Source organism: Physeter macrocephalus, chromosome 14 (assembly GCF_002837175.3).
Source record: "Physeter macrocephalus isolate SW-GA chromosome 14, ASM283717v5, whole genome shotgun sequence".
Lineage (NCBI taxonomy): Eukaryota > Metazoa > Chordata > Mammalia > Artiodactyla > Physeteridae > Physeter > Physeter macrocephalus.
The window spans coordinates 63,798,911-63,823,308 of record NC_041227.1 but is presented as its reverse complement, the minus strand read 5'-3'; the positions used below and the strand labels follow the sequence as shown (position 1 = coordinate 63,823,308).

The 24,398-nt window shown below is 40.3% G+C and overlaps 2 protein-coding genes across 5 annotated transcripts in view; one reads left to right on the top strand and one right to left on the bottom strand.

Annotated features, from left to right (window-relative positions):
• Positions 1-8,925, bottom strand: part of DCTN5 (dynactin subunit 5) — a 21,371-nt gene extending 12,446 nt beyond the window's left edge. Inside the window, exons 1-2 of the mRNA XM_007105642.2 lie at positions 8,770-8,925; positions 7,799-7,867 (exon numbers count right to left, since the gene is read on the bottom strand). Coding sequence (XP_007105704.1) covers positions 7,799-7,867; positions 8,770-8,817 — 117 coding nt within the window. The 5' untranslated portion in view covers positions 8,818-8,925. The remainder of the gene's footprint in view (positions 1-7,798; positions 7,868-8,769) is intronic.
• Positions 8,926-9,029: 104 nt separating this feature from the next.
• The window catches only part of PALB2 (partner and localizer of BRCA2), a 31,089-nt gene continuing 15,720 nt past the window's right edge, over positions 9,030-24,398 (top strand). Inside the window, exons 1-11 of one of the 4 annotated variants that reach the window (XM_028498650.2) lie at positions 9,031-9,248; positions 11,301-11,360; positions 11,498-11,600; positions 14,084-14,281; positions 15,044-15,550; positions 17,711-18,534; positions 18,894-18,965; positions 20,677-20,838; positions 21,973-22,058; positions 22,308-22,469; positions 24,050-24,166. In XM_028498650.2, coding sequence (XP_028354451.1) covers positions 9,174-9,248; positions 11,301-11,360; positions 11,498-11,600; positions 14,084-14,281; positions 15,044-15,550; positions 17,711-18,534; positions 18,894-18,965; positions 20,677-20,838; positions 21,973-22,058; positions 22,308-22,469; positions 24,050-24,166 — 2,366 coding nt within the window. In that variant the 5' untranslated portion in view covers positions 9,031-9,173. Of the gene's footprint in view, positions 9,249-11,300; positions 11,361-11,497; positions 11,601-14,083; positions 15,551-17,710; positions 18,535-18,893; positions 18,966-20,676; positions 20,839-21,972; positions 22,059-22,307; positions 22,470-24,049; positions 24,167-24,398 lie in introns of those variants that run through there. The other 3 variants (XM_028498653.2, XM_028498649.2, XM_028498651.2) reach the window with 3 other exon arrangements.

The window sequence follows — 24,398 nt, the reverse complement described above, 5'->3', positions numbered from 1 at the left end:
GGCAGGCGGACGCGCAACCGCTGCGCCACCAGGGAAGCCCAGGGATAACTTTTAAGGTAAAGAGAACTGCCCTCATAATACTGATTGCAGTTCAAGATGTTCCCAGTACATCACAAGCTTTGCCCTTATTATCCCATGAATAGGACTCAATGGATGGACAAACATTTATTGAGAATACCTGTGGCAGACCTGGTCTGTGCATCTCCTCAGAAGCACTCGGTTCCACCTGCCCCCAAGCCTTGGCTGCTTGCTCATTGAGAGTCCTGGCTGTACCCACCTTTGTCTAATCTCCTAACACTACTATCTCCAACTTCATGCTCCAGAGGTGGACCCACTGAGGTTCTGCTTCCTCTCCCAATTTCTGGACCCAGATTATGTGCTACACTGCAAGGTGTGATATCTGGCTTCCCCAGAGGTTGCCAGGAGGGGCTGAATAACACAACCCAGAAACTGGAGGGAACTAATACCCCATACTTGGTAAAGAGTAGGCATTCTTGAAATGTCTGAATAAATGAGGTTTAAAAAAAAAAAAAGTGCACGTGACTGGGGTTGCGGCTGGGAAAGTAAGCAAGGGACCAGTTCATGAGGAATTACCTGTGCTGAGTACAGAAGTTCAGATGTTTTTCCCTAGCGGGTATAAGGAATCAATGAAAGAGTCTAAGCAGAGGATTAACACAAGCGAAGCTTCATTTTAGAAATATTACTCTGGAAGCAGTCGGGAGCCTGAATGGAGGCAGGCAAGACTGGAGGGGAAGTGACCCTTCAGATGGATCAAGGTGAAATGAGACGGTGGGCCTTACCTAAGGCAAAAGCTGTGCATCAGGAATAGAGAAATAAATCAGAGGTAGAGGAATCTGAGCAATCCTTTAGATCCAGCTACCAATTTAGAGGAAGGAGAGGGGGAAAGAGATCACATTAAGCAACACTGTGTAAACAGAATCAGCCAAATTCAGAAATTTGAAAATACTGCAGGACAGTGAGCCAGTTTCCTCAACATATAAATGGCATGCGGAGAAAAACGAGGCAGGGAAAGAGAACTGTTACAGATTCAAAGAGACTTAAGAGACACATCAACCAAACAGTAATGTGTATCTGACCTTGTTTGGATCCTGATTTGAACAAGCCAATTGTAAAAAGACATCTTAAGATAATGCAGGGACTTCCCTTGCGACGCAGTGGTTAAGAATCTGCCTGCCAATGCAGAGGACATGGTTCAACCCCTGGTCCGGGAACATTCCACATGCCGCGGAGCAACTAAGCCCATACGTCACAACTACTGAGCCTGCACTCTAGAGCCTGTGTGCTACAACTACTGAGCCCACGCACTGCAACTACTGAAGCCTGCGTGCCCTAGAGCCTGCGCACCGCAACTACTGAAGCCCGCGTGCTCTAGGGCTTGTGTGCTGCAACTACTGAGCCTGCGTACTGCAACCACTGAAGCCCACATGCCTAGAGACTGTGCTCCACAACAAGAGAAGCCACCGCAAAGAGAAGCCCGTGCACCACAATGAAGAGTAGCCCCCACTCGCCGCAACTAGAGAAAGCCCAGGCACAGCAACGAAGACCCAACGCAGCCAGAAAAAAAAAGATAATGGAAAGACTGAACATGGACTGAGGATTAGATTAGATGATATTAGGGAATGACTGGCTTTTTAAAAAATATAATAACGGTCCTCTATACATTTTTTAAAGCCTTTAAATATTAGTGATATACATTGAAATATTTATGGGTGAAATAATATTATGCTTGCAATTTGCTTTAAAATATTCCATTCCAAAACTGGTTTGAACTTGGCAGGTGAGTATAGAGATGAAGCAAGAATGCCAGAATATTGCTAATTGTAGAAGCTGGTGAATGAGTATATAGGGACTCATTATATGTTCTCTCTACTCTTAAATGTGTCCTAAAAGTTCCATAATAATACTGCTCATCTATAAAAAGTAATGAACTACTAATACATGAATATATCCAACAACATGGATAAATCTCAAAAACAGTATGCTGAGGGAAAGAAGCTGACAAAAAAAAAAAGTACATGATTCCAATTACAGGAAACTTGAGAAAATGCAAAACTAACCTCTACTAGTTTTACATAGGTTATCTGGGCAAAGCTAGCAGAAGGCTTGACTGCAGAGGGACACAAGGAACCTAGGGTGACGGAAATATTTTATATCTTGACTGTGGTACTAGTTGCATAGATGTCCATATCAGCCAAACCTTTTCAAACTGCATATTTAAAATGGGTACACTTTATTGTATGTAATATACCTAAATAAAAATGATTTTTTAAAAATAAATTTATTTATTTTATTTTGGGCTGCGCTGGGTATTTGTTGCTATGCGTGGGCTTTTCTCTAGTTGCGGTGAGCAGGGGCTACTCTTTGTTGCAGTGCACGGGCTTCTCATTGCGGTGGCTTCTCCTGTTGCGGAGCGTGGGCTCGGCTCTAGAAGCATAGGCTCAGTAGTTGTGGTGCACGGGCTTACTTGCTCCGCGGCCTGTGGGATCTTCCCGGACCAGGGCTTGAACCCATGTCCCCTGCACTGGCAGGCGGATTCTTAACCAATGCACCACCAGGGAAGTCCTAAATATGATTTTTTTAAATGTTCCATTATAAAATATTTAAAAAGAAAAAAAAAGGAAGAGATTTTATGTGACTCGGTCATTGTTTAGATATTGGGTAAGAGAAAAAGAATCTAGGACAGGGTGAGCAATTCTGGGGATTAGATGATAAATTCAATTTTGAAATTCTGAGTTTGTGGAATCTGTGGGATGACCAACAGGCAGTTGTAGATAAAGGTATGGGGCCCAAGACAGAAGGTCAGGCTAGAGAAGTAGATGGGAACACCTCAAATATAGGTGAATTTAGATAAATCACTAGCCAGAACATGAAGCTCTGAGAAGATACTAAAAAAGAAATGGGCTCACACCTGGAAGAGTTTACCAATCTGACCCACATCTGTTCAGTCTATAAAACCTCTATCAGTAAAAAGAAATTTTCACATCTGCTGCTGATTGTAAAGTATTACAGGTCCTCTTGGTTTTTTTGTTTTGTTTTGTTTTCGTTTTTCTTGGCTGTGCCGTGCAGCTTGTGGGATCTTAGCTCCCTGACCAGGGATCGAACCCAGGCCCCGGCAGTGAAAGTGCCGAGTCCTAACTACTGGACTGCCAGGGAATTCCTCTCTTGGTTTTTAAAAGCTATCTTCTTCAAGCTTAGAGAGATGTCTATTTCTAGTACATAATTCTTTCATCTGAGATCCTTAATTTACTTCAATCATTGTTTTTCAGCTTGTGTTTCCATCTACAATCAGAGAAAATGACTTATTTTTCTTTTGGAAGAAAACAGAATACCAAGAGTTCTGAGTATTTGGTAATGGCTGTTATTGTTTTATTGTGTTTTAAGTAAAGATAACAATCTTAATCTAGAAATAAAGAAAATCCATGTAAGTCCCTCAGTCAGCCTAAATTACATTGCCCCTGAGGAAGCAAACACACAAAAAACATAAGAAGGAAACGATATCACAGATGCTCAAAGAAATTTAGCAAGCGGTATTCAAACCCTGGTTTCCTATCTCATAAAGAATGGAGCTAAAGAAGAGAAGTCAGATTAAAAATAGAGGCAACAGGGTGTTAAAATGAAAGGAGGTGCCTAAAAAGACCTTTCAGGGAGAAAAACAGTATTAAAGCAGACTTTATCGAACTCAATAAGGACAAGGCAGAGGTGGCAAGTTGGGGGTCTGAGGGCTGTACCTAGAAATGATTTTCTCTGGCCTCTGCAGCCATTTTTATCATTTAAATTAGATGTTATTATGTGAATAGTAGGACATTTTACATTAAAAAAAATCCAGATTTCCAGTTTCTTTTGAGAAAATCAGAAACTCTGCAAGTACACGTCTGCACTCCCACATGGCAACAATCAGCCCGAGTTTAGCTAGGTCCTGTATTCTCCAATTCACTAGGCCCCACCATTCTGGTTTACACCCAGTCCTCTTTGCTCATCTGATCCCTGTCTCTTCCTGCAGGCACTGTGACACCCGATGGAAGGGCTCAGGAAAACAGAAATGTCAAAGTTCTGAAAGGGACAGGGGCTGGAAACAAAAATGGATTGTTCATAATAACAAAGAGCTGGAAACAAAATAACTATCCACTCATAAGAGAGGGGATAAACCGAATTGTATACAGCAGTGAAAATGCATAAACCACAATGAATCTTAGAAACTAAGCTGAGAACGATCTTACTTACTAAATGTAATATATGTTTTCTATTGTCATTATTACAATAACTGAGGGTAAAAATAGTAAGTCACAGAAAACCAAGTAAAGCTAAACAATATATATTATTTAAAAATACACACATATGTGGTAAAAATTTTGTTTTGAAAAATAAAGAATTTATAAGACAAAAAGTTCAGAATAGTGGTATCTTCTTGGAAGGAGGTAGAAGAAAGAAATGGGAGAGGAACTTCAGGCTGTACTGTATTATTATGCATTGATTATGTTCCAGTTCTTCAGTTGGGTGGTGGGTTCATGGTGTTGATTTAATTTTTATGCTTCATAACATATATATTGCATATCAGTCTTCTGTGTGCACCAAATATCGCCAAATAAAACACCTTTCGAAAAAGAAACAGAGGGCCCTGAATAACCAAAACAATCTTGAAAAAGAAGAAGTTGGAAGACTCATATTTCATGATTATAAAATTTACTACAAGTCTACAGTAACCAAAATAGTGTAGAACTAGCATAAGGACAGATATATCAACTATGGAATAGAACTGAGAGTCCAGAAAGTAACCCATACATCTGTGACCAGATGATTTTCTATAAGGATGACAAGACCATTCAATGGGGAAAGAACAATCTCTTCAACAAATGGTGCTGGGACAAGTAGATTTCCACACCCCCCAAAATTAATTAATTAGGACCCCAACCTCACATCGTATGCAAAAATTAACTCAAAATGGATCAACGACCATTTAAATACAAGTGCTAAAACCATAAAACTCTTAGAAGAAAACATAGGAGTACATCTTCATGATCTTGGGTTTGGCAAAGATTCTTAGATATATGACATCAAAAACTTAAGCAAAGGGGCTTCCCTGGTGGCGCAGTGGTTGCGCGTCCACCTGCCGATGCGGGGGAACCGGGTTCGCGCCCCGGTCCGGGAGGATCCCACATGCCGCGGAGCGGCTGGGCCCGTGAGCCATGGCCGCTGAGCCTGCGCGTCCGGAGCCTGTGCTCCGCAACGGGAGAGGCCACAGCAGAGGGAGGCCCGCGTACCGCAAAAAAAAAAAAAAAAAAACTTAAGCAACAAAAGAAAAAATAGATAAACTGGACTTCATCAAAATTAAAAACTCTTGTGCATCAAAGAACATTATCAAGAAAGTAAAAAGACAATCTACAGAATGGTAGAAAATATTTGCAATCATAAATCTGATAAGGATTTAACACCCAGAATATAAAGAACTCCTACAATTCAACAACAGAGACAAGATTTTAAAATGGTCAAAGGACTGAATAGATATTTCTCCAAAGATATTCAAATGGTCAATAAGATAAAAGATGTTCATCATCATTAGACATTAGGGAAATGCAAGTCACACTACTATATATAAAAGATAACTAATAAGAACCTACTGTATAGCACAGGGAACTCTATTCAGTGCTCTGTAATGACCTATATGGGAATGGAGTCTAGCAGAGTGGATATAGGTATATGGATGGCTGATTCACTTTGCTGTACAGCAGAAACTAACACAACATTGTAAATCAACTATACTCCAATAAAACATTAACTAAAAAAAAACACAATGAGGGGCTTCCCTGGTGGCACAGTGGTTAAGAATCCCCCTGCCAATGAAGGGGACACAGGTTTGAGCCCTGGTCCGGGAAGATCCCACATGCCGCGGAGCAACTAAGCCAGTGCGCCACAACTACTGAACCTGAGCTCTAGAGCCCATGAGCCACAACTACTGAGCCCACGTGCCACAACTACTGAAGCCCACGCACCTACAGCCCATGCTCCACAACGAGAGGCCACCAAAATGAGAAGCCCGCGCACCGCAATGAAGAGTAGCCCCCGCTTGCCACAACTAGAGAAAGCCCGCGTGCAGCAACAAAGACCCAACGCTGCCAAAAATAAAATAAAGTAACTAATTAAGAAAAAAACACACAATGAAATATTGAATACCTTTCATATACACATCCAAAAAAAAAAAAACACAGAAAATAACAAGTGTTCACGAGGATATGGAGAAATTGGTACTCTCTTGCATTGCGGTGGGAACGTAAAATGGTGCAATTTGGCAGTTCTTCGCAAAGCTAAAAAATAGAACTGCCATATGACCCAGACACCCCCACCCCTAGGTATGTAATAAATAACTGAAAACAGAGCTCAAATATATCCTTGTATGCCAATGTTCATTGTAGCATTACTCACAATAGTGGAAAGGTAGAAACAATCCAAGTGTCCATCAACAGATGAATAAATAAACAAAATGTACATATATACAATGCAATATTATTCTGTCATGAAAAGGAATAAAATTCTGATACATGTGGATGAGCCTTGAAAACATTATGCTAAGTGCAATAAGCCAGCCCAAAGGACAAATCTTGCATGATTCTGCTTAAATGACATATCTAGAATAGGCACATTCATAGAGACAGAAAGTGGATTGAGGTTACCAGGGTCTGGGAGGAAAGGGGATGAGAGTTTATTCCTTAATGTGTTCAGAGTTTCCGTTTGAGTGATGAAAATGTTTTAGAAATAGATATAGTGGTGATGATTGCACAACACTGTGAATATAATTAATGTCAATGAACTGTATACTTAAAAGCGCTTAAAATGGCGAATTTTGTCACACACACACACACACACACACACACACACATCTTCCCTACAAAATCACAGAAAATGTTTTGGAATTAGCTGAAGGATTTCAAAAAAAACTCCACATATTTGCTAACGAGTCAGATGGAGTTAACTGAATATTCTAATTTTGTACTGAAACACTGTATCTATAATTACTAATTACATCTAACTACCAAACTATATTTCTTTTCCATTAAATCTCATGGTATGATGGGGTAACAGACACAGTAATTGTGTCTCTACTGAAAATATTTGTGATCTTTTGATTACGGTGAGATTATTTTACCTCTAGAAGTTACAGATTTAATATTTCAAGGAACATTGAGTGTTCCTAATGGCAGAAAGAAACTATGGACTTCAGTGTTTGTCAAGCTCAAATATATCTTGATATTTTCTCTGGTTCTGAAGTGTTCTAATATTATCCCAGGTTTATGCTCGTCTCTGTGCTATTGCAGTTTATTCAGACTACAAGATTCTAAGCCTTTCACATTCCATTTTTCAAATGCATTTCAGATTTTAGTTATCTTTCCCAATTCCCAAATTAATTTTAAGTTTCAGTTAATAATGAATCATTAATTAGTGAACAAATAATTATATCAGTATCACTTTAGTTTCTACACTAAAATACTGTGTTGTCTATTTATGTTTTGTGTCCAGTAATACAGGACACACTACAATACTAATAATTTCAGTGCTAGGTGCCATTGTATTTTGTGCCTGGAATAACAGGAAAAAGGCTTTCTGTTGCCTCTTTTTACTGCATCTTTTTTGTATTCAATAAATCCAATTTGCAGAATTGAAAAAGAGAGAGAATTTTAGCATATATAGCAATAAATGGGAGACAACATTTCATCTGCCCTGCTAATGTGATAATCAGCGGAAAGAAAGCAGAAATATGCATCCCGGAGCTGGCTCCGTCCCTTACCTTGCCATTGAGAACGATGTTCTGACTTCCACACAGTACAGACTGGCGACTAACTTTGTTCCCCGATGCCTGAAAGGAAATAGAAGAAAACCGAGGTGAGCAAACTGAGTGGGTTCTGGGCTACAGGTTTCCACCAAGAAAGCTCATACTGGAGAGAAAAGGACTTGCAATGGGGTGTTGTCTGCAATGGAATGAGTCAGGATATCAAAAAAGCAAGGATGAATTAGGAACTTAGGGATTCAAGGAACAGACCCAGAAATTGGATGTGGTACGTCTATAGCCTAGCGGCAGCAGAGGCACAAATTCGACTCTCATTTCTATACTTTGGTTTTACAGCCCTAAAACCAGGATAATGACTTTACCAATAGCATAGAGTTGTGAGAATTCAATGAAATAATAAAAGAGTAATGCTGACTGAGCACTAACCCGGTTTCGAGCAATTTACACACATCTACATATAGTTTGTATTGACTATAAAGAACCTAACAACAACAAAAAAAACTAACAGTCTTTAGCACGTAGTAATAAATTATGACACGTTAGTTTTTAAAAAAAAATTTTTTTTTAGGGCTCCCCTGGTGGCGCAGTGGTTGAGAGTCCGCCTGCCGATGCAGGGGACACGGGTTCGTGCCCTGTTCCGGGAAGATCCCACATGCCGCGGCGCGGCTGGGCCCGTGGCCGCTCCGCGGCATGTGGGATCTTCCCAGACCGGGGCACGAACCCGTGTCCCCTACATCGGCAGGCGGACTCTCAACCACTGCGCCACCAGGGAAGCCCAGGAATAAATTTTTAAAAGCCTAAACTGGCCATGCAAGGAATACATAACAAAGCCAGACCATACATGAACTCTCACTGTGTAATCTCGGACTAAACGCCAAAGGGACCTGGGGTGGGGCAGAGATAGGATGGAGACCGCGGCCTCAGGGGACGCAGGCTTGGAGAGGGGAGGGCAGAGGTCTGGACACGCGCACCGTCTCGATGTACTCGGACTTGTTATAGAGAAGCTCGCCCAACTCCATGGCCACCAACGCCTCTGCGCAGCTCCGGCTCCTGTCAAAGTCTGTCCGCCTGTCTCTCCTCCTCAGACTCCGGCTACTTCCGGCTGCTCCTCCACTTCCGCTCTGGGCGGTCTGCGGTCTCATCCATAGCTCGGCTCTCCGCTAGGTAGCCTCGCTCCATTGCTCTGCGGTCTCTGGCTGCGCGTGCGCAGGCCGAGTGGCGGATGTAATTGGCAGGGGTGATTGGCGCGCCCAGCCCGCGTGGGCCGGCTGACCGTGGGCAGACCGCATCCCGGACACCCCGTACCTTCCGCGGGAGCCTCGGGGCCTAGGGCCAGCCGGGCTCTTCGTATCCGCAGGCCCGGGGCCAGCGACGGATGCTCTTTTTGTTGGCCGCCGGCCAGATGGAAGAGCCTCCTGGGAAGCTCCTCAGCTGTGAGGAGAAGGAAAAGGTGCCGGGGATGCGGGAAGGGTTGACTCAGAACTTTGACCCCCTCTCCCAGGATTTGAGGCCTGTCTTTGTTTCTCCACTATCAGAGGGCGGCAGTGACCTCTCACCCACTTCCCTGGACTGAGGGGGCACAGGAAGTGAAAGTGTGGGAGAGCCCTGTGTTCCTGTGGTGGCGTTTGAAGAACTAAGTTTCTTTACAGCAGAAATGCAAAAGTACAAAATGTAAAACTGTAGATAAAGCTAAAGTCCGCTTTGACACCCTCCCCAGCGCACCTTGCACACTCTCAATCTTGGCTTCTCCCACCCCACCTCTTTAAGTAAATCTCTTAATCTGGACTTCAGACCTTTTTGTGCACCTGTGTGTGTGTGTGTGTGTGCGCGCGCGTGCGCGTGTTGAACGGGCGGTGGGGGTGTGGAGGGGTGCGGTTGTGTTCTTTAACCACCAGAAAGTAATACGTTTTTTTGGAAAGGTGAATGTTCGTAAATGGTATGATCCGGATGGTTCTGCAACTTCCGTTTTAAATCTCTTAATCTGGACTTCAGACCTTTTTGTGTACCTGTGTGTGTGTGTGTGTGTGTGTGTGTGTGTGTGTGCGCGCGCGTGCGCGTGTTGAACGGGCGGTGGGGGTGTGGAGGGGTGCGGTTGTGTTCTTTAACCACCAGAAAGTAATACGTTTTTTTGGAAAGGTGAATGTTCGTAAATGGTATGATCCGGATGGTTCTGCAACTTCCGTTTTCCTTCTCCGTGTTTAACATCCATATTAGTCCATGTTTACCTACCTTATTTTAAAAAGTTTTTATAGTATCCTGCAGCGTGGAAGTGCCGCCTTTTCTTTACATATTACTCTGTCGAGAGCCTTTTAGGTTGTTTGCAGCTTTTCTTTCTACAACAGTGCTGCTCTGAATATCCTTATACATGCCACCTTGCACGTGGGCCGGCGAATGTTAACTTGAATGCATCTTGTGCTGGCTCTTCCAAGCATCGTGTTGAAACTCTCCATTCACAATAACTCATCAGTCCTCTTATCCCATTCTGTCTTGCAGTGGGGGTGACAGAGGTCATTTACAAGTCAACAAGCTAATTCCCAGACGTTGATAAGAATGGTGATAAGTAGGAAGCTGTGAGAAGCAGTCTAGCATAGAGGTTAAGAGCACAGACTGCAGGTGTGTGAATGCATGGGTGTGAATCAAGGGTGTGAATCATACCGTTTATGAGTTGTGTGATCTTGGACAAATTGCTTTCCCTGTGATCTTCCCAAAGCTAGCTCTTTCCTCCTTCAGGTCTGGGCTCAAATGGTAGTCCTCAGAAATGTCTTCCTCACTGCTGACTCTAAAGTAGTCCATTCTCCTGTAGCCCAGACACTCTCACGTCACCCAGTTTGACTAGGTATTGATTACCATGTGAAATCATCTTACCTGTTTATTTGTTTCCTTGTTTATTATCTGTACCCCTCACTACGTGTAAGCTGCCTGGGAGCAGGGGTCTTGACCACCCTGTATACCTAGCCCCTGGAACTATAACTGACACACGGTGGGTATCAGTTATTGTTCTAGGTGCTGAAGATACCTGGACCAATGACTGATTCATTAGTCGAATGACTGAGGATGACAGCCCCTGCTACCTTCAAGGATCTCACAGTGAGATGGGAGGAAACAGAAGTAAACAGACAATATGTGTAATAAGTACTGTGATAAAGCAAGCACAGAGGAGAGGTGGAATGCCTAACTTGGATTTGGAGAAGGACCTAGAAGCTTACCCCATGGAAATAAAAATCTAAGCTGAGGCTTGAGGAATCAGTAGGAATTAGCAAAGTGAGTTGGGGAGGAAATGCTCCCAGTGATAGGAACAACTTATGCAGAGATGCTGAGATATCAGAGAGCTTGATGTTCTGTGAGAACTGAAAGTAGAATGAGTCAGTGCTGCTTCCTCCACTGCCTCTAGATGAGGGACCTGCTGGGCGCTGCATGCTTGTGTCTGATAGGCACTGCATCCCTTCTCTCTGATGCCTCCTTTCCACCTGCTTAGTTTTGTTTGGTGTTTTTCTTCTTCCAGTTGAAGGAAAAATTAGCATTCTTGAAAAGGGAATACAGCAAGACACTGGCCCGCCTTCAGGTAAGTGAATCTTATTCTCTCAAATTGGTGTTGTGGTACAAAGAATATAAAAACAGCTCTTCATTTAATAAAACTTTTAACCAAAATTTATTTCTTTTTTGTAAAATTGTTTCGTGAGCTGCTTTTGTTTTCTCTAGCGTGCCCAGAGAGCTGAGAAGTTTAAGAATTCCATTAAGAGAACAGTAGAAGGACAAGATTCCTCTCTCCAGCAGGAAGTTTCAACGCAGCTAACCCACACAGGTAAAGCTAGCGCATTCACTTATACTTGCTTTATTATTCATCTCCCAGGTAAATTTGACTGTGGTTCTTTTTCTCACAGTCAGAAGATAAGGAGTAGCAGTAGATTCTTTAAAGGGTACAATTCAGTGGTTCTTTGTATATTCAAAAAATTGTATAATCTAGTCACTATCTAATTACACAACATTTTCACCACACCTAAAAGAAACCTTGTGCCCATCCTACCCTTAACCCATGGGCAACTATTAACCTACTTTTTGTCCCTGTGGATTTTCCTATTCAGGACATTGCATATAAATGGAACCATACAATTTGTGGCCTTTTGTGACTATCTTCTTTCACTTAGCATAAAGTTTTCAACTGTCATCCATCCATCTATACATTCATCTAAGCATGCATCAGTACTTCATTCCTTTTTGCCGCTGAATAATATTCCATTATATAGATGTACCATAATTTGTATATCCATTTGTCAGTTAATGGACATTTGGGTTGTTGCTACTTTTTGGCTGTTATGAATTTTGGCCATTATGCTGCTATGAACATTCATGTACAAGTGTTTATGTGGACATATATTTTCAGTTCTTTCAGGTACGTACCTAGGCGTGGAATTTCTAGGTCATACGATAATTCTATGTTTAACATTTTTGAGGAACTGCCAAACAGTTTTCTACAGTGGCTGTACCATTTTACATTCCCACCGCAATGCACAAGGGTTCCAGTCTCTCCACATCCTTGCTAATACTTGTAATTTTCTATTTGTAAAATTATAACCATTCTGGTAGATATGAAGTGGTATCTAATTGTGGTTTTGATTTGCATTTCCTAGTGACTAATGATGTTGAACATCTTTTTGTGTGCTTGTTGACCATTTGTATATCTTCTTCAGAGAAATATCTATTCAAGTCCTTGCTGATATTTTAATTAGGTATTTGTCTTTTTATTGGTGAGTTGTAAGGGTTCTTCATATATTCTAGCTATTAGACCCTTATCAGACACATGATTTGTAAATATTTTCTCCCATTCTGTGAGCAATAAACTGTATTTCAGTTGGATTGCATACTTAGTTGCTCTTTTCCTCTCTTAACTTTTAGCAATTATATTTATTGCTTAAATATTGGAAAGATGATTTTTAAAAATTATTTGTATATGCACAAAGAAAAAAGTCTGGCTGGGAATATTTTAATAAAAAACAATAATCATTTCTTATGTTAGAAGTCAGGTAATTTATAATCATAAAATTGGAGGCTAAAGAAGTAGAAAAGTGGTATGAGGGACTTCTCTGGTGGTCCAGTGGTTAAGACTTCTCGCTTCCAATGCAGGGGCCACGGGTTTAATCCCTGGTCAGGGAACTGAGATACCAGATGCCACGCAGTGCGGCAAAAAAAAAGAAAAGTGATATGAAAATTACTTTAACCAAAAAAAGACATGTAGTAAAAAATTAGGTGAGATATGGGGGAAATGGGGAGATGTAGGTCAAAGGGTACAGAGTTGCAATTATACAGAATAAATAAATTCTGGAGATCTGATGTACAGCATGGTGACAGTAGTTAATAATACTGTATTGTAGGGACTTCCCTGGCAGTCCAGTGGTTAAGACTCCACGCTTCCACTGCAGGGGGCACGGGTTCAATCCCTGGTCAGGGAACTGAGATCCCACATGCCGCGTGGTGTGGCCAAAAAAAAAAAAAAGAAAAGAAAAGTGGTATGAAAATTACTTGAGCCAAAAGAAAGACATGAAGTAAAAAATTAGGTGAGATATGGGGGAAATGGGGAGATGTAGGTCAAAGGGTACAGAGTTGCAGTTAGGCAGAATAAATAAGTTCTGGAGATCTAACATACAGCATGGTGACAATAGTTAATAATACTGTATTATAGGGACTTCCCTAGCGGTCCAGTGGTTAGGACACCACGCTTCCACTGCAGTGGGTACAGGTTTGATCACTGGTCGGGGAACTAGGATCCTGCGTGCTGCGCGGCCCCCCCCCACCACCAAAAAAAAAGGAATAATACTGTATTGTATACTTGAAATTTGCTAAGAGAGCTGACCTTAAGTGTTCTCATGACACACAAAAAATTGTGACTCTGTGAAGTGATGGATATGTTAGCTTGATTGTAGCAACATTTCACATATATACATATGCCAAAACATCACATTAAATATGTACAATTTTTATTTGTCAGTTGTACTTCAGTGAAGCTGGAAGACAAAATTAAGAGGAAAGATGATTGCAATAAAGAAAGATAATCTTTTGGTTTAAAAATCATTTTTCCAGCACAATTCCGTTTTTGTTACATTTACTTAATATTATAGTTCATCAGATCATTAAAAACTTGAACTTTGATCTGTCTGAACGAAATACCATTGACTTTCTTTTAAATAAATGTTTGGCAGTATTTATATGTAATATTTAAAAATAAATATGGGGTAGTTTTTAATGTCATTTTAAAAGGAAAATATGAACTATATAATTTTTTCTCCTCAGAACCTAAAAATAAAGTATCTCCTTGTGACACGTTACAAATCAACACCCACGTCGATAAAGAAACTGGAGAAAAGACACCTGTCACACTTGACCTTGAGCCTGAGTCCTTTAGCCCTGGAGTCCCAGCAGAAGAATCACGCATACAAAGATCAGATGATATCCGAGAACATTTTCCCTACAGCGTCAGTGGCCCTGATGGTAAGAAAAGGCAGAGTAAGCTGCTAGGGAGAAGAAAGAAACAGGAGAGAACATTTATTTCACAGGAGAGAGAGTCTTTCTTTGACATTGATTCGCTCGTACTCTCTGGAAAAAGGCTAAAGGAACAGGAAGAAATCAATAGAGAAAATCCTAAAACACCTGTAACTGAGATAAGAACTTACCCGTCAATTCCTAAGTCTGACATTCCCGATTCTCCAGCACCAGTTACAGGAGCTAATGTAGGGAGTGTATTAATTCTGCCAAACGCCAAACCGCAGAGAGATGTTGATGCACTCTTAAGAGGAAGTAATTTCCCCAGGGTGACTACTCTTCCTTTGCATGCTCCATCAGTCAGCAGTAGTGGTCAGCACCTTGAGAATAAGCCTCCTGAAAGTAACTGTAAACTTACTACTCACAGTTTAAAAAACATTAGCCCTGCTTCGCCTGTAAACTTAGAGACACAAGACAAAAAAATGACTGTCTTTACAGATAACCCAGAGGTAAACAAAAGTATAAGTGCAAGTGGCCAGCCACCTAGAAGTCCTAACTTGGAGGCAGATAACTCATGTTCTATAAATGAATTCACCTACGATAACTTAGTGGTAAATGAAAACCAAAACTTAAAAGAACAAAATCACACAGAGATGTATTTTAAATCTCCCAATAATGCTCTTGGTGGTAGAAATGAAAGTCTTCTGGAAAAAGAAGTTCTAAGTCAGTCTAAGAGTCTTAGCCTAGAAGTAATTTCTCCTGTTTCTACAGAAAATCAAACACATTCTTGCACAGTGCTTGAAGGCCTTCTATTTCCTGCAGAATATTATGTTAGAACAACACGACGCATGTCAGATTGCCAGAGGAAGGTAGCACTGGAGGCTGTAATACAAAGTCACTTGGGTGTCAGAAAAAAGGGGTTTAAAAATAAAAATAAGGAATCTGCTAAAAAGTTAAATGTTTCCAATGAAGAAACTAACCAAAGTGAAATTAAGATGTCGGACACGTACGCAAAACAACCAAGTTCAAAAAGTCCTCAGAAACTTCTCTCGTTAACTGAAGTCAACTCTCCCGCTGGCCCCACTAAAGATGACTTTTCTAGGAAGGCGGTTACCCAGCCATCTGGTAGAAAACGCAAAGGAAGAAGAAAGTCAGTCTGCACCCCTCTGTTGGATCACCATGACCTACTTTTGCCACCTTCTGGCACATCAGGTGTTACTAGGTCCAAGGAAGAAGTTGCCTTGCACAAAGATCAGAATGAAAAAGCAAGTATTCATGGTAAGAAGAGAGGTAAAGGTAAATTGAGTTGTGGTTGATGGTGGTGGTAGCTAACACTATGTGCCTGGCACTTTCTAAATGTTGTACAGATACTCACTGAATCATCACACCAACTGTACATGAGGTAGAATCTATTTTTATCCTCACTTTACAGGTGAGGAAGCTAAGGCAAGGAGATCAAAGTATCTATCTTTAAAATGACAGAGTCAGAATTCAATCCTAGCTGGATGGTACCAGAGTTCAAAAATATGGTTGAAAAAGTTGACACTTAGAAGGAAAATATATTGGATATTTACCTAAAATTAGAGTTTATTTAGGTACCATACAATCTTTTATCCATGGGGAGAAGTAACTAATATAGAAAATGTTTTTGAAATAAAATTAAATCTGTGTCAGAGTAAGAGTCCACTGACAAACTCTTAGCGATGATTGTCTAGCAAAATGGAATTGTTCTGAGCCACTTTTGGGGGTAAAATATCTAATACAGTCTCTCTGAGGTCTGTAGGACACAGATTTTGAAGGATATCAAGTGACATGTTATAATTTAAACTTCTTTATTCGTTTACTCAGGAGTTATATCTGATAAGCTGAGCACAAAATCTAGATCATTCACTCCAGTTCTGTGTGAGAGCTCAGCAACTTTCTGTAAAGGGCCAGATATGAAGTACAGTCTTTGTGCTCCATCGCAGCTACATGAGTATAGTGTGAAAGTAACAATAGACAACATGTAAATGTGATCGTCTCAATAAAATTTTACTTACACAGCAGGCAGCCAGCTGCTCTATACCACTGGACGCAGGCTTTGGTCTGTGAGCTACAAGTCATTCATTAATTTAAAAATAATAATCATGACTTTTTTATCATCATTTTTTAGACCAACAAGAAAACAAAGGAATGGGAATGTAGGGCAATCTAATAATAAACTTGAAATGTTCTTTTGTATACTTTGAAATAATCTGCTGTGATTTCAGTAACCTGCAGGTACATTAAAAAAATTTTTTTTCTAAAAAAATTTTTTTTCTTGTGGTGACCTTCACATAACATAAAGTTAATAACCTTTTTAAATTAAGTGAACAATTCAGTGATGTTTAGTACATTCTCAGTGTTGTGTCACCATGACCCCGATCTAGTTCCAAAACACTTTCATCACCCCAAAGGGAAACCCCATACCCATTAAGCAGTGTCTTCCCGTTTCCTCTCGTCAGTCCCTGGCAACCACCAATCTGTGTTCTATCTCTGTGGACTTACTCATTTGGGGTATCTCATATTAATGAAATTATACAATATGTGACGTTTTGTGTCTGGCTGCTTTTACTTAGCTAGTTTTTTTTGTTTTCTGTTTTTTTGCGGTACGCGGGCCTCTCACTGTTGTGGCCTCTCCAGTTGCGGAGCACAGGCTCCGGACGCGCAGGCTCAGCGGGCATGGCTCATGGGCCCAGCCGCACCGCGGCACGTGGGATCTTCCCGGACCGGGGCACGAACCTGCGTCCCCTGCATCGGCAGGCAGACTCTCAACCACTGCGCCACCAGGGAAGCCCTACTTAGCTAGTTTTTGAGATATACCCACATTGTAGCTTGTATCAGTTTATGGCTGAATTATATTCAATTGTATACATGAACCACAGCTTTCTTATCTGTTTATTAGGTGTTGGATGCAGCTACACTTTGAGTGATACAGAATTCCTGTCGCTTTAAGTCTAGTAAATTACTCTTTGCTTGAAAAGGGGACTAAGTTTTCTTCAGTGAGAAGGGCTAGCATTTTGTAGACTGTACTCTGGTAGCCTGTTGGAATCATAGTTCTGGATCAGAAAAGACTTTAGAGATTCTTAGTCCAGTTCCCGTAGGAGGGGCAAAGGAAAATGAAGTGAATTGACTTGCCCAAGGTAACACAGCGAATCAGTGGCAGAGCTGGGACTCCCCCCCCACCCCCGCCCGCCGTCTCCCTTCTAGCTAGTGCTGTCAGCACCACATTGATTTTGCTCCTGCAGGAGGAGCTGCTAGTTAACCACTAACCTATGGCTGATTTTTGAACTGTTCACTGAGATTTCAGAGTCAGGGGTGGGAAAAGTAATGAACTCTGCACTATATTGGAATTTAGAATCTCACTCTTCATTGGGAATTAATGTCTCTTGTTGGGTATTCTGTTGCTTTCTGTTTTAGAGAAGGAAGGTCATTGTCAAAAAGAGGACTTCCTTTCTTACAGTAATTACGTGTATTTATCTTTGGATGATGATGCTTTCAGTTCTCCAGTTCATAAGAGTGAAATGCTAAATTTAAAGCATCTGTCGCCTTTTCTCAAAATCATAGACTTTCAGTTACCTGATGAAGACTTCGGGCCTCTTAAGCTTGAAAAACTGAAGTCTTGCTCAGAAAAGCTGATGGAGCCTTTTGGATCAAAGATATGTGGAGAGGGACATCTTAAAGGGGGAAATTGTGTTCCTGTGGAGGAACTGACCCCTAAACAAATCGCTATAGAAAAGAAGGATGAGAAAGAGGAACTGATCATCCTGCCAGGAAAGGCACATCCTAAAATGCCAAGCCAAAAAAGCCAGCCTCAGGAGAAGGGCCTTTCTTCATCCATTTTACTTTTCACTCCTGTAAATACTGTTGCATCTGGTGATAATGACAGACCGACAGCAGACCTGTGCTCACCCGCTTTCCCCGTCTTAGGCTCTACTCCAGCTTTTGGCTCCCAAGCCCATGGAGAAAAGGTGTCTGCAGAGGTTGTTGGACAAGCTTGCTCTACACCCCAGCTTTCTCACTTAAAAGCCACAGTCAGCCTTGCTAGTGACCATAAACAATTTTGGAGCAGCCCACCAAAATTAGATAGCAGCCTGCATGTGTCAGGAAGGGAAGGACAGCCTTCCCATGACTGTGACTCTGGTCCCCAAGTAACACCTCTACCCATCGAGTCATCAACCTACAAAGAAAATCAGCTCCGTGGAAACACATGCCAGGAATCACGGAAACATTCCACTGAACAGGTACAGACTGCTTCCTTTGTGAAATTTTCTCCGAAGAAATGAAGTATCTTAGTGAATATGGACAGCGTGACCACCTTACACATCAGTTCCTCAGTGTTTAAGAATGTTTTAACATGTTTCTGTGATATGGCTTCACTATAAACATTAAGTTCATTCTGGGGAAATTCGGATTAATTAAAAAAATATTTTTTTAAATATAAGGGATCCTATTCTCTTTGTTATCAATGAAGCTGTTGCATTTGGAACTTTGCCGCTGTTACCATAGAAAATAAAACATAGGAAATAGTTTGATGAGTGAGTGATGCAGGCAGATATCATATATAAAGTATAAATTAATTATGTGACTTTTGTTTCCACAGACTGAAATAGCAGACGTTCCTGCTTGTGATAGCTTAAACCCAGGCACCCTACAATTGGTTTCAAAGTTAAAGGTCGGAAGACTGTTAACTTATAATATGTCTTGTGTCTTACGTGTGAAAAATGTGATGAATTGATAGGGAAATGCAGAAGAATTTGATCATTAGAAAAACTTGATAGAATAGATTCAGAAAAACAGATTTAAATTCTTTGTTTTCTGCAATATTTACCTGTGAATATATTTTGAGATCTTCTGAAGAAGTGTATATGTCAAGCTATTGCCAAGAACAACTTAACTCTCCATATCTAAATTTTAAATCAGGTATTTTGACAGAGAGAGAGGGAGGTCATTCATGACTCTCCTACCCAAATGATGTAGTATTTCTAGAAGAATCACTTATGGTGATTTGTAAGAAAATGGGTAGCAGTTCTAGGTTATGACATAGTGAATGGTTAATTTTCATATGCTATGTGTTATATATGGTTCTGAGAAATATAAAATCTGTTAATGGTATTTTGGTAAATCCTGAGAAGTGGATTAGACCCCTGTCCTGGTTAACTTTTTATACTTGAAGTAGGATGGTGTAGAGCAGGTTTTTCAATCTCAGTACTGTTGACATTTGGGGCTGGATAATTCTTTCTTGTAGGGGACTGGCCTGTGCATTGTATGGTATTTAGCAACAGCCCTGGTCTCTACCAGTAACACCCCTTTCCCAGTACTGATGACCAACAGTGTCTACAGATATTGCTAACTGTCCCCCAGGGGAGGGTTGCAAAATTGCCTCTAGTTGAGAACAACTGGTGTAGAAGAAAGAGCTTTAAATCCACATAAACTATTTCTGCGGATCACTGGCTGTGTGACATGGGACAAATCATTTAGCCTCTGAGCCCCAGATTCCTTTTCTATAAATGACACATAATGATACCTGTGTTGTTTCAAAGCTATTCATGAATCGTTTTAATAACTTAGTTTCTTAAAGGAATCAACCATTTCATTCATATTTTCAAATTTGTAGGTAAAAAGTTATTTATTATTCTTATAGCTTTTTGGTCTGTGTATATGCAGTTAAGCCTCTCTTTTCTCACTCCCCATTTCTATATAAAAGTATTTTTTTCCCATATCAGACTTAAGAGGTTTGTCCATCCTATAGGTCTTCCGAAAAAACTGGTTTTTGGTTGTGTTGATTGTTAATTGAGTTTTTTGATTTCCTATTTCTTTTTTTTTTCTGTTTTTATCCTTAGTAATTCCTTCCTTCTGTTTATCATTGTGCTTATTTCATTGTTCTTTTACTAACTTCTTGAGCTGCTTGCTTACTTTATAAATACCTTTATAATTATAGGTTTTTGTGGTTTTTTTGTTTCGGGGGGTTGGGGCATACTGCTTTGGCCACCACATTCTGCTTGTTCGTTTAGAAATAATATGTTCTTTCAGTTTTATTCCCTCTTCAACCCATGGGTGCTTCATCAGAATGTTTCATTTCCAAAGGTTCTTATGGAACTAATGTTGCAGTTAGTTCTTATGGTCTATTTTTTTGTGGTTAAATCTGAATCTTTTCCAGTCTGGAGCTACATGTTTTTAAATCTATCATTGTAAGTGTGTATGGACAACTATTGTAGTTACATAAGACCCACAAAGCTCTTTCTTTTGACCAGCATAAAATTTTAATTACATTTAGTTGGTATTTCATCTAATCCTTGTAATCCATTACTTTTCATATTTATTCTTTTTATTAAACAGCCCCCAAGGATCCCTTTAACATAACTGTTGTTGGCATTCTGTGTCAGAATCCTTCAGGTTCCTGTTCTGTGGATGTGAGTGCCATGTTGTGGGAAATAGCTGGTTTCAAAGAGCAGTGTATCATAACTGCTTGTGAATACGTAGTTTCTCTTTGGAAACCTCTGGATACTTGGCAGTGGGAAAAAATTTATTCCTGGCACTTCGCAGAGGTAAGTCAGAATATTATAGCTGAAAGAGATCTTTCCAATCATTTGCATGGTAATATAGATGTGCAGCTTACCAAAAATATGGGATCTGTGACTATGCAAGACAGAGCAGAGAGATGTGGTTTTTCCCCAACATTTTATTATGAAAATATTCAAGCATACAGAAAAGTGGTGCAGGGGGCACCCATATACCCAGCATGTAGTCTCTACAATTAACACTGTGCTTTGTTTGCTTTATCATATGTTTATCCAGAGATGGATTTTTACACTAGACCTGCTGGAGGAGCTTGTAATTTCATATCTATTCTGACTTCTAAACTTGCTGATACCTCTGTTCCTTACCTCTCACCAAAATGTTATTTCTGCTTTTTTTCTGTATATACTTTCTTCTGTCCTTGTCTACCTTTGTACATATCTTACATGGTTGCAATCTTGGTGTGCCTAAAATTTTTAAGCCTGCCTTTTCTTACTGTATAAACATGTTTCCTGGTTTCTATATATTCTTCATACTTACTTATTTGTTTATTTTGAATTTTATTTTTCCAGCTTTACTGAGGTATAGTTGACAAATAAAATTGTAATATATTTAAAGTGTACATTTGTGATGTACACATGTGATGATTTGATATACATATACACTGTGAAAGGATTCCCATAATCAAATTAATCGACACATCTATCACCTCACAGTTTCCTTTTTTTTTTCTTGGTGAGAATGCTTAAGATTTACTACTGTCTTGGCAGATTTCATTCTTGTTCTCCAGTATACCCCCAGCTTCTAGCACTGTGCTTTGCAGAGTGTTGCTCAATATATATTTGTTCAGTGAATAAACTTACTTTAAACAGCTACATATTGTTCCATTCATCCACATGCCAGAATTTATTTAATTATTCTCCCATTGCTAGAGCATAGATTGTGTTAAATAAATGCCACAGTAAACACTATTATGCACATAGCTTATTTGGATTTAAGCTTATAAAAAGAGGGTGTTTGCTGAACGTTTTCACATTTGTTCAAATGTTGGAAACTATCCTGGTATAATGACACTAGAAAGGAATGTGACAAATTTTGGAAAATTTAGATTAATTAAAGATGAAACAACCAAATATAATTTTTGGCTGCTTTGTTTTATTTAGGTCCCAGTATTACAGATAGTTCTAGTGCCTGATGTCTGTAATCTTGTGTGTGTGGCTTTGGGAAATTTGGAAATCAGAGAAATCAGGTATGTAATTCTCAAGGAGTATTTTTTTCTTTCCCTTGATCTTGCTCAGCTTGTTTTGAGCACAAGTTATAACCTAGTCTTGAGTCTTGAAAGAATCTAAATTTAGTCTAAAGAGAGATTTGTTTAAACAAACAACAAAACTATCAATGACATCCCTAACTGAAGTTTCCTTTTAAAGTTTGAACCTAGTTCTTTAATATTAAAGACTTACTCCTGACTTCTCTGCATTTTTCCTTATATTTGGTTTAGGGCACTACTTTGTTCTCCTGATGGTAAAAGTGAAAAGCAAGTGCTCCTGACTTCTGGAAATATAAAAGCTGTGCTTGGCCTGACAAAGAGGAGGCTAGTCAGTAGCGGTGGGACCCTTTGTGATCAACAAGTAGAAATCATGACGTTTGCAGAAGATGGAGGGTAAGAAAAGCATTGGTTGATTTTAACTATTAGATCAAGAATGATTTTATCACAGGGTTTCAGAGAAAGTTAAATCAGTAGCATCTCGTTTTCTCTGCTGTATGTGTAGTATAGCAGGTTCTGCCTCAATACTGGGCTATAACATAGAAGCAGTTCAGGGAGGTGGAGCCAGACATGGCAGGGAAGAAGGCAGTGGAGCAGAGAGGCTCAGCAAGTGTAGTTTGTTCTTCAGTCTCCCTTGACAAATACCTCAAGATCCTATACCCTTTTCTGGTTTCACAAACTCAGTTTCCATTGCTTCAGGTACCATCTGGATGCTGGCTACTTGCAAACCTATATTTCTAACTCTGAGCTCTTTCTCAACCTCTGGACCTGCACGCCTATTTATTAGACATCTTGTGGATGCCTCAAAGTCAACATGCTAAAAATGGAACTCATAGCATCCTCTATGTCTGTCATACACTCGTTACACTTTATTGTGATTTTTAAAAAATTTATTTATTTTATTTATTTATTTTTGGCTGTGTTGGGTCTTCGTTGCTGTGCGTGGGCTTTCTCTAGTGGCGGCAAGCGGGGGCTACCCTTCGTTGCGGTGCGCGGGCTTCTCATTGCAGTGGCTTCTCTTGTTGCAGAGCATGGGCTCTAGACGCACGGCCTTCAGTAGTTGTGGCTCACAGGCTCAGTAGTTGTGGCTCGTGGGCTCTAGAGCGCAGGCTCAGTAGTTGTGGCACATAGGTTTAGTTGCTCCATGGCATGTGGGATCTTCCCGGACCAGGGCTCAAACCCGTGTCCCCTTCATTGGCAGGCGGATTCTTAACCACTGCACCACCAGGGAAGCCCTATTGTGATTATTTGTCTGTCTTTCCTGATAACAGAGGGCATGGACCTTGTTTGTCTTATTTAATCCATGACCCGTTGCCATAAAATAGGCAAGAGATAAATAATTGTTTGCTTAAATTAGGAAAGCATTAGTGGAGATGGGGAGAAACAGATGGATTTGAGAGAGATGAGATGATAAAGTCATTAGGACTTGGTGATTAAGTATTATTATTATTATTATTTTTTAAATCACCTGACCCAACTTTATTTTATTTATTTATTTATTTATTTATTTTTTAACATCTTTATTTGAGTATAACTGTTTTACAATAGTGTGTTAGTTTCTCCTTTACAACAAAGTGAATCAGTTATACATATACATATGTTCCCATAGGTGATTAAGTAAATAGAGAGGAAGGACACAAGGATAAAGTCCATGTTTCTGGGTGGCTCACTTGGGTGGGTGGTGGAACGGTTAGTTGAGATAGCAATGCAGAAAGAAACACAAGGTTTAAAGAGAGAGCTGGTGAGTTTAATTTTGGATATGATGAATTTGAGGTGCTTGCAATATAGCCAGGTAGGTAATATGAAAGTAATAAATGTTCATTATAGAAAGTTTAGAATACATGTGTTTTCTGGTTGAAATTTTTTTTCTGACATTAGGTTAGTGTTTATTATGCATAGTTCAGTAATATGTAGAAGGGCTGCTTAGAAACTGCTTTGGTAGAAAGTGCTGATTTTTAATACTGTTTTTAATGCAGAAGCAAAGAAAAACAGTTTTTGATGCACCCTGAAGAGACTATACTAACTTTTGCTGAGGTTCAAGGGATGCAGGAAGCTCTGCTTGGTACCACTATAATGAACAACATTGTTATTTGGTAAGCTTTCCCTCAAGGGCCTCAGTTTCCTTATCTGTAATATAAGTATTTACCTCTAATTTCACAGGGTTATTTTTTTTTTTTTTTTTTTTTTTTTTTTTTTTGTGGTATGCGGGCCTCCCTCTGTTGTGGCCTCTCCCGCTGCGGAGCACAGGCTCCGGACGCGCAGGCCCAGCGGCCACGGCTCATGGGCCCAGCCGCTCCGCGGCACGTGGGATCCTCCCAGACCGGG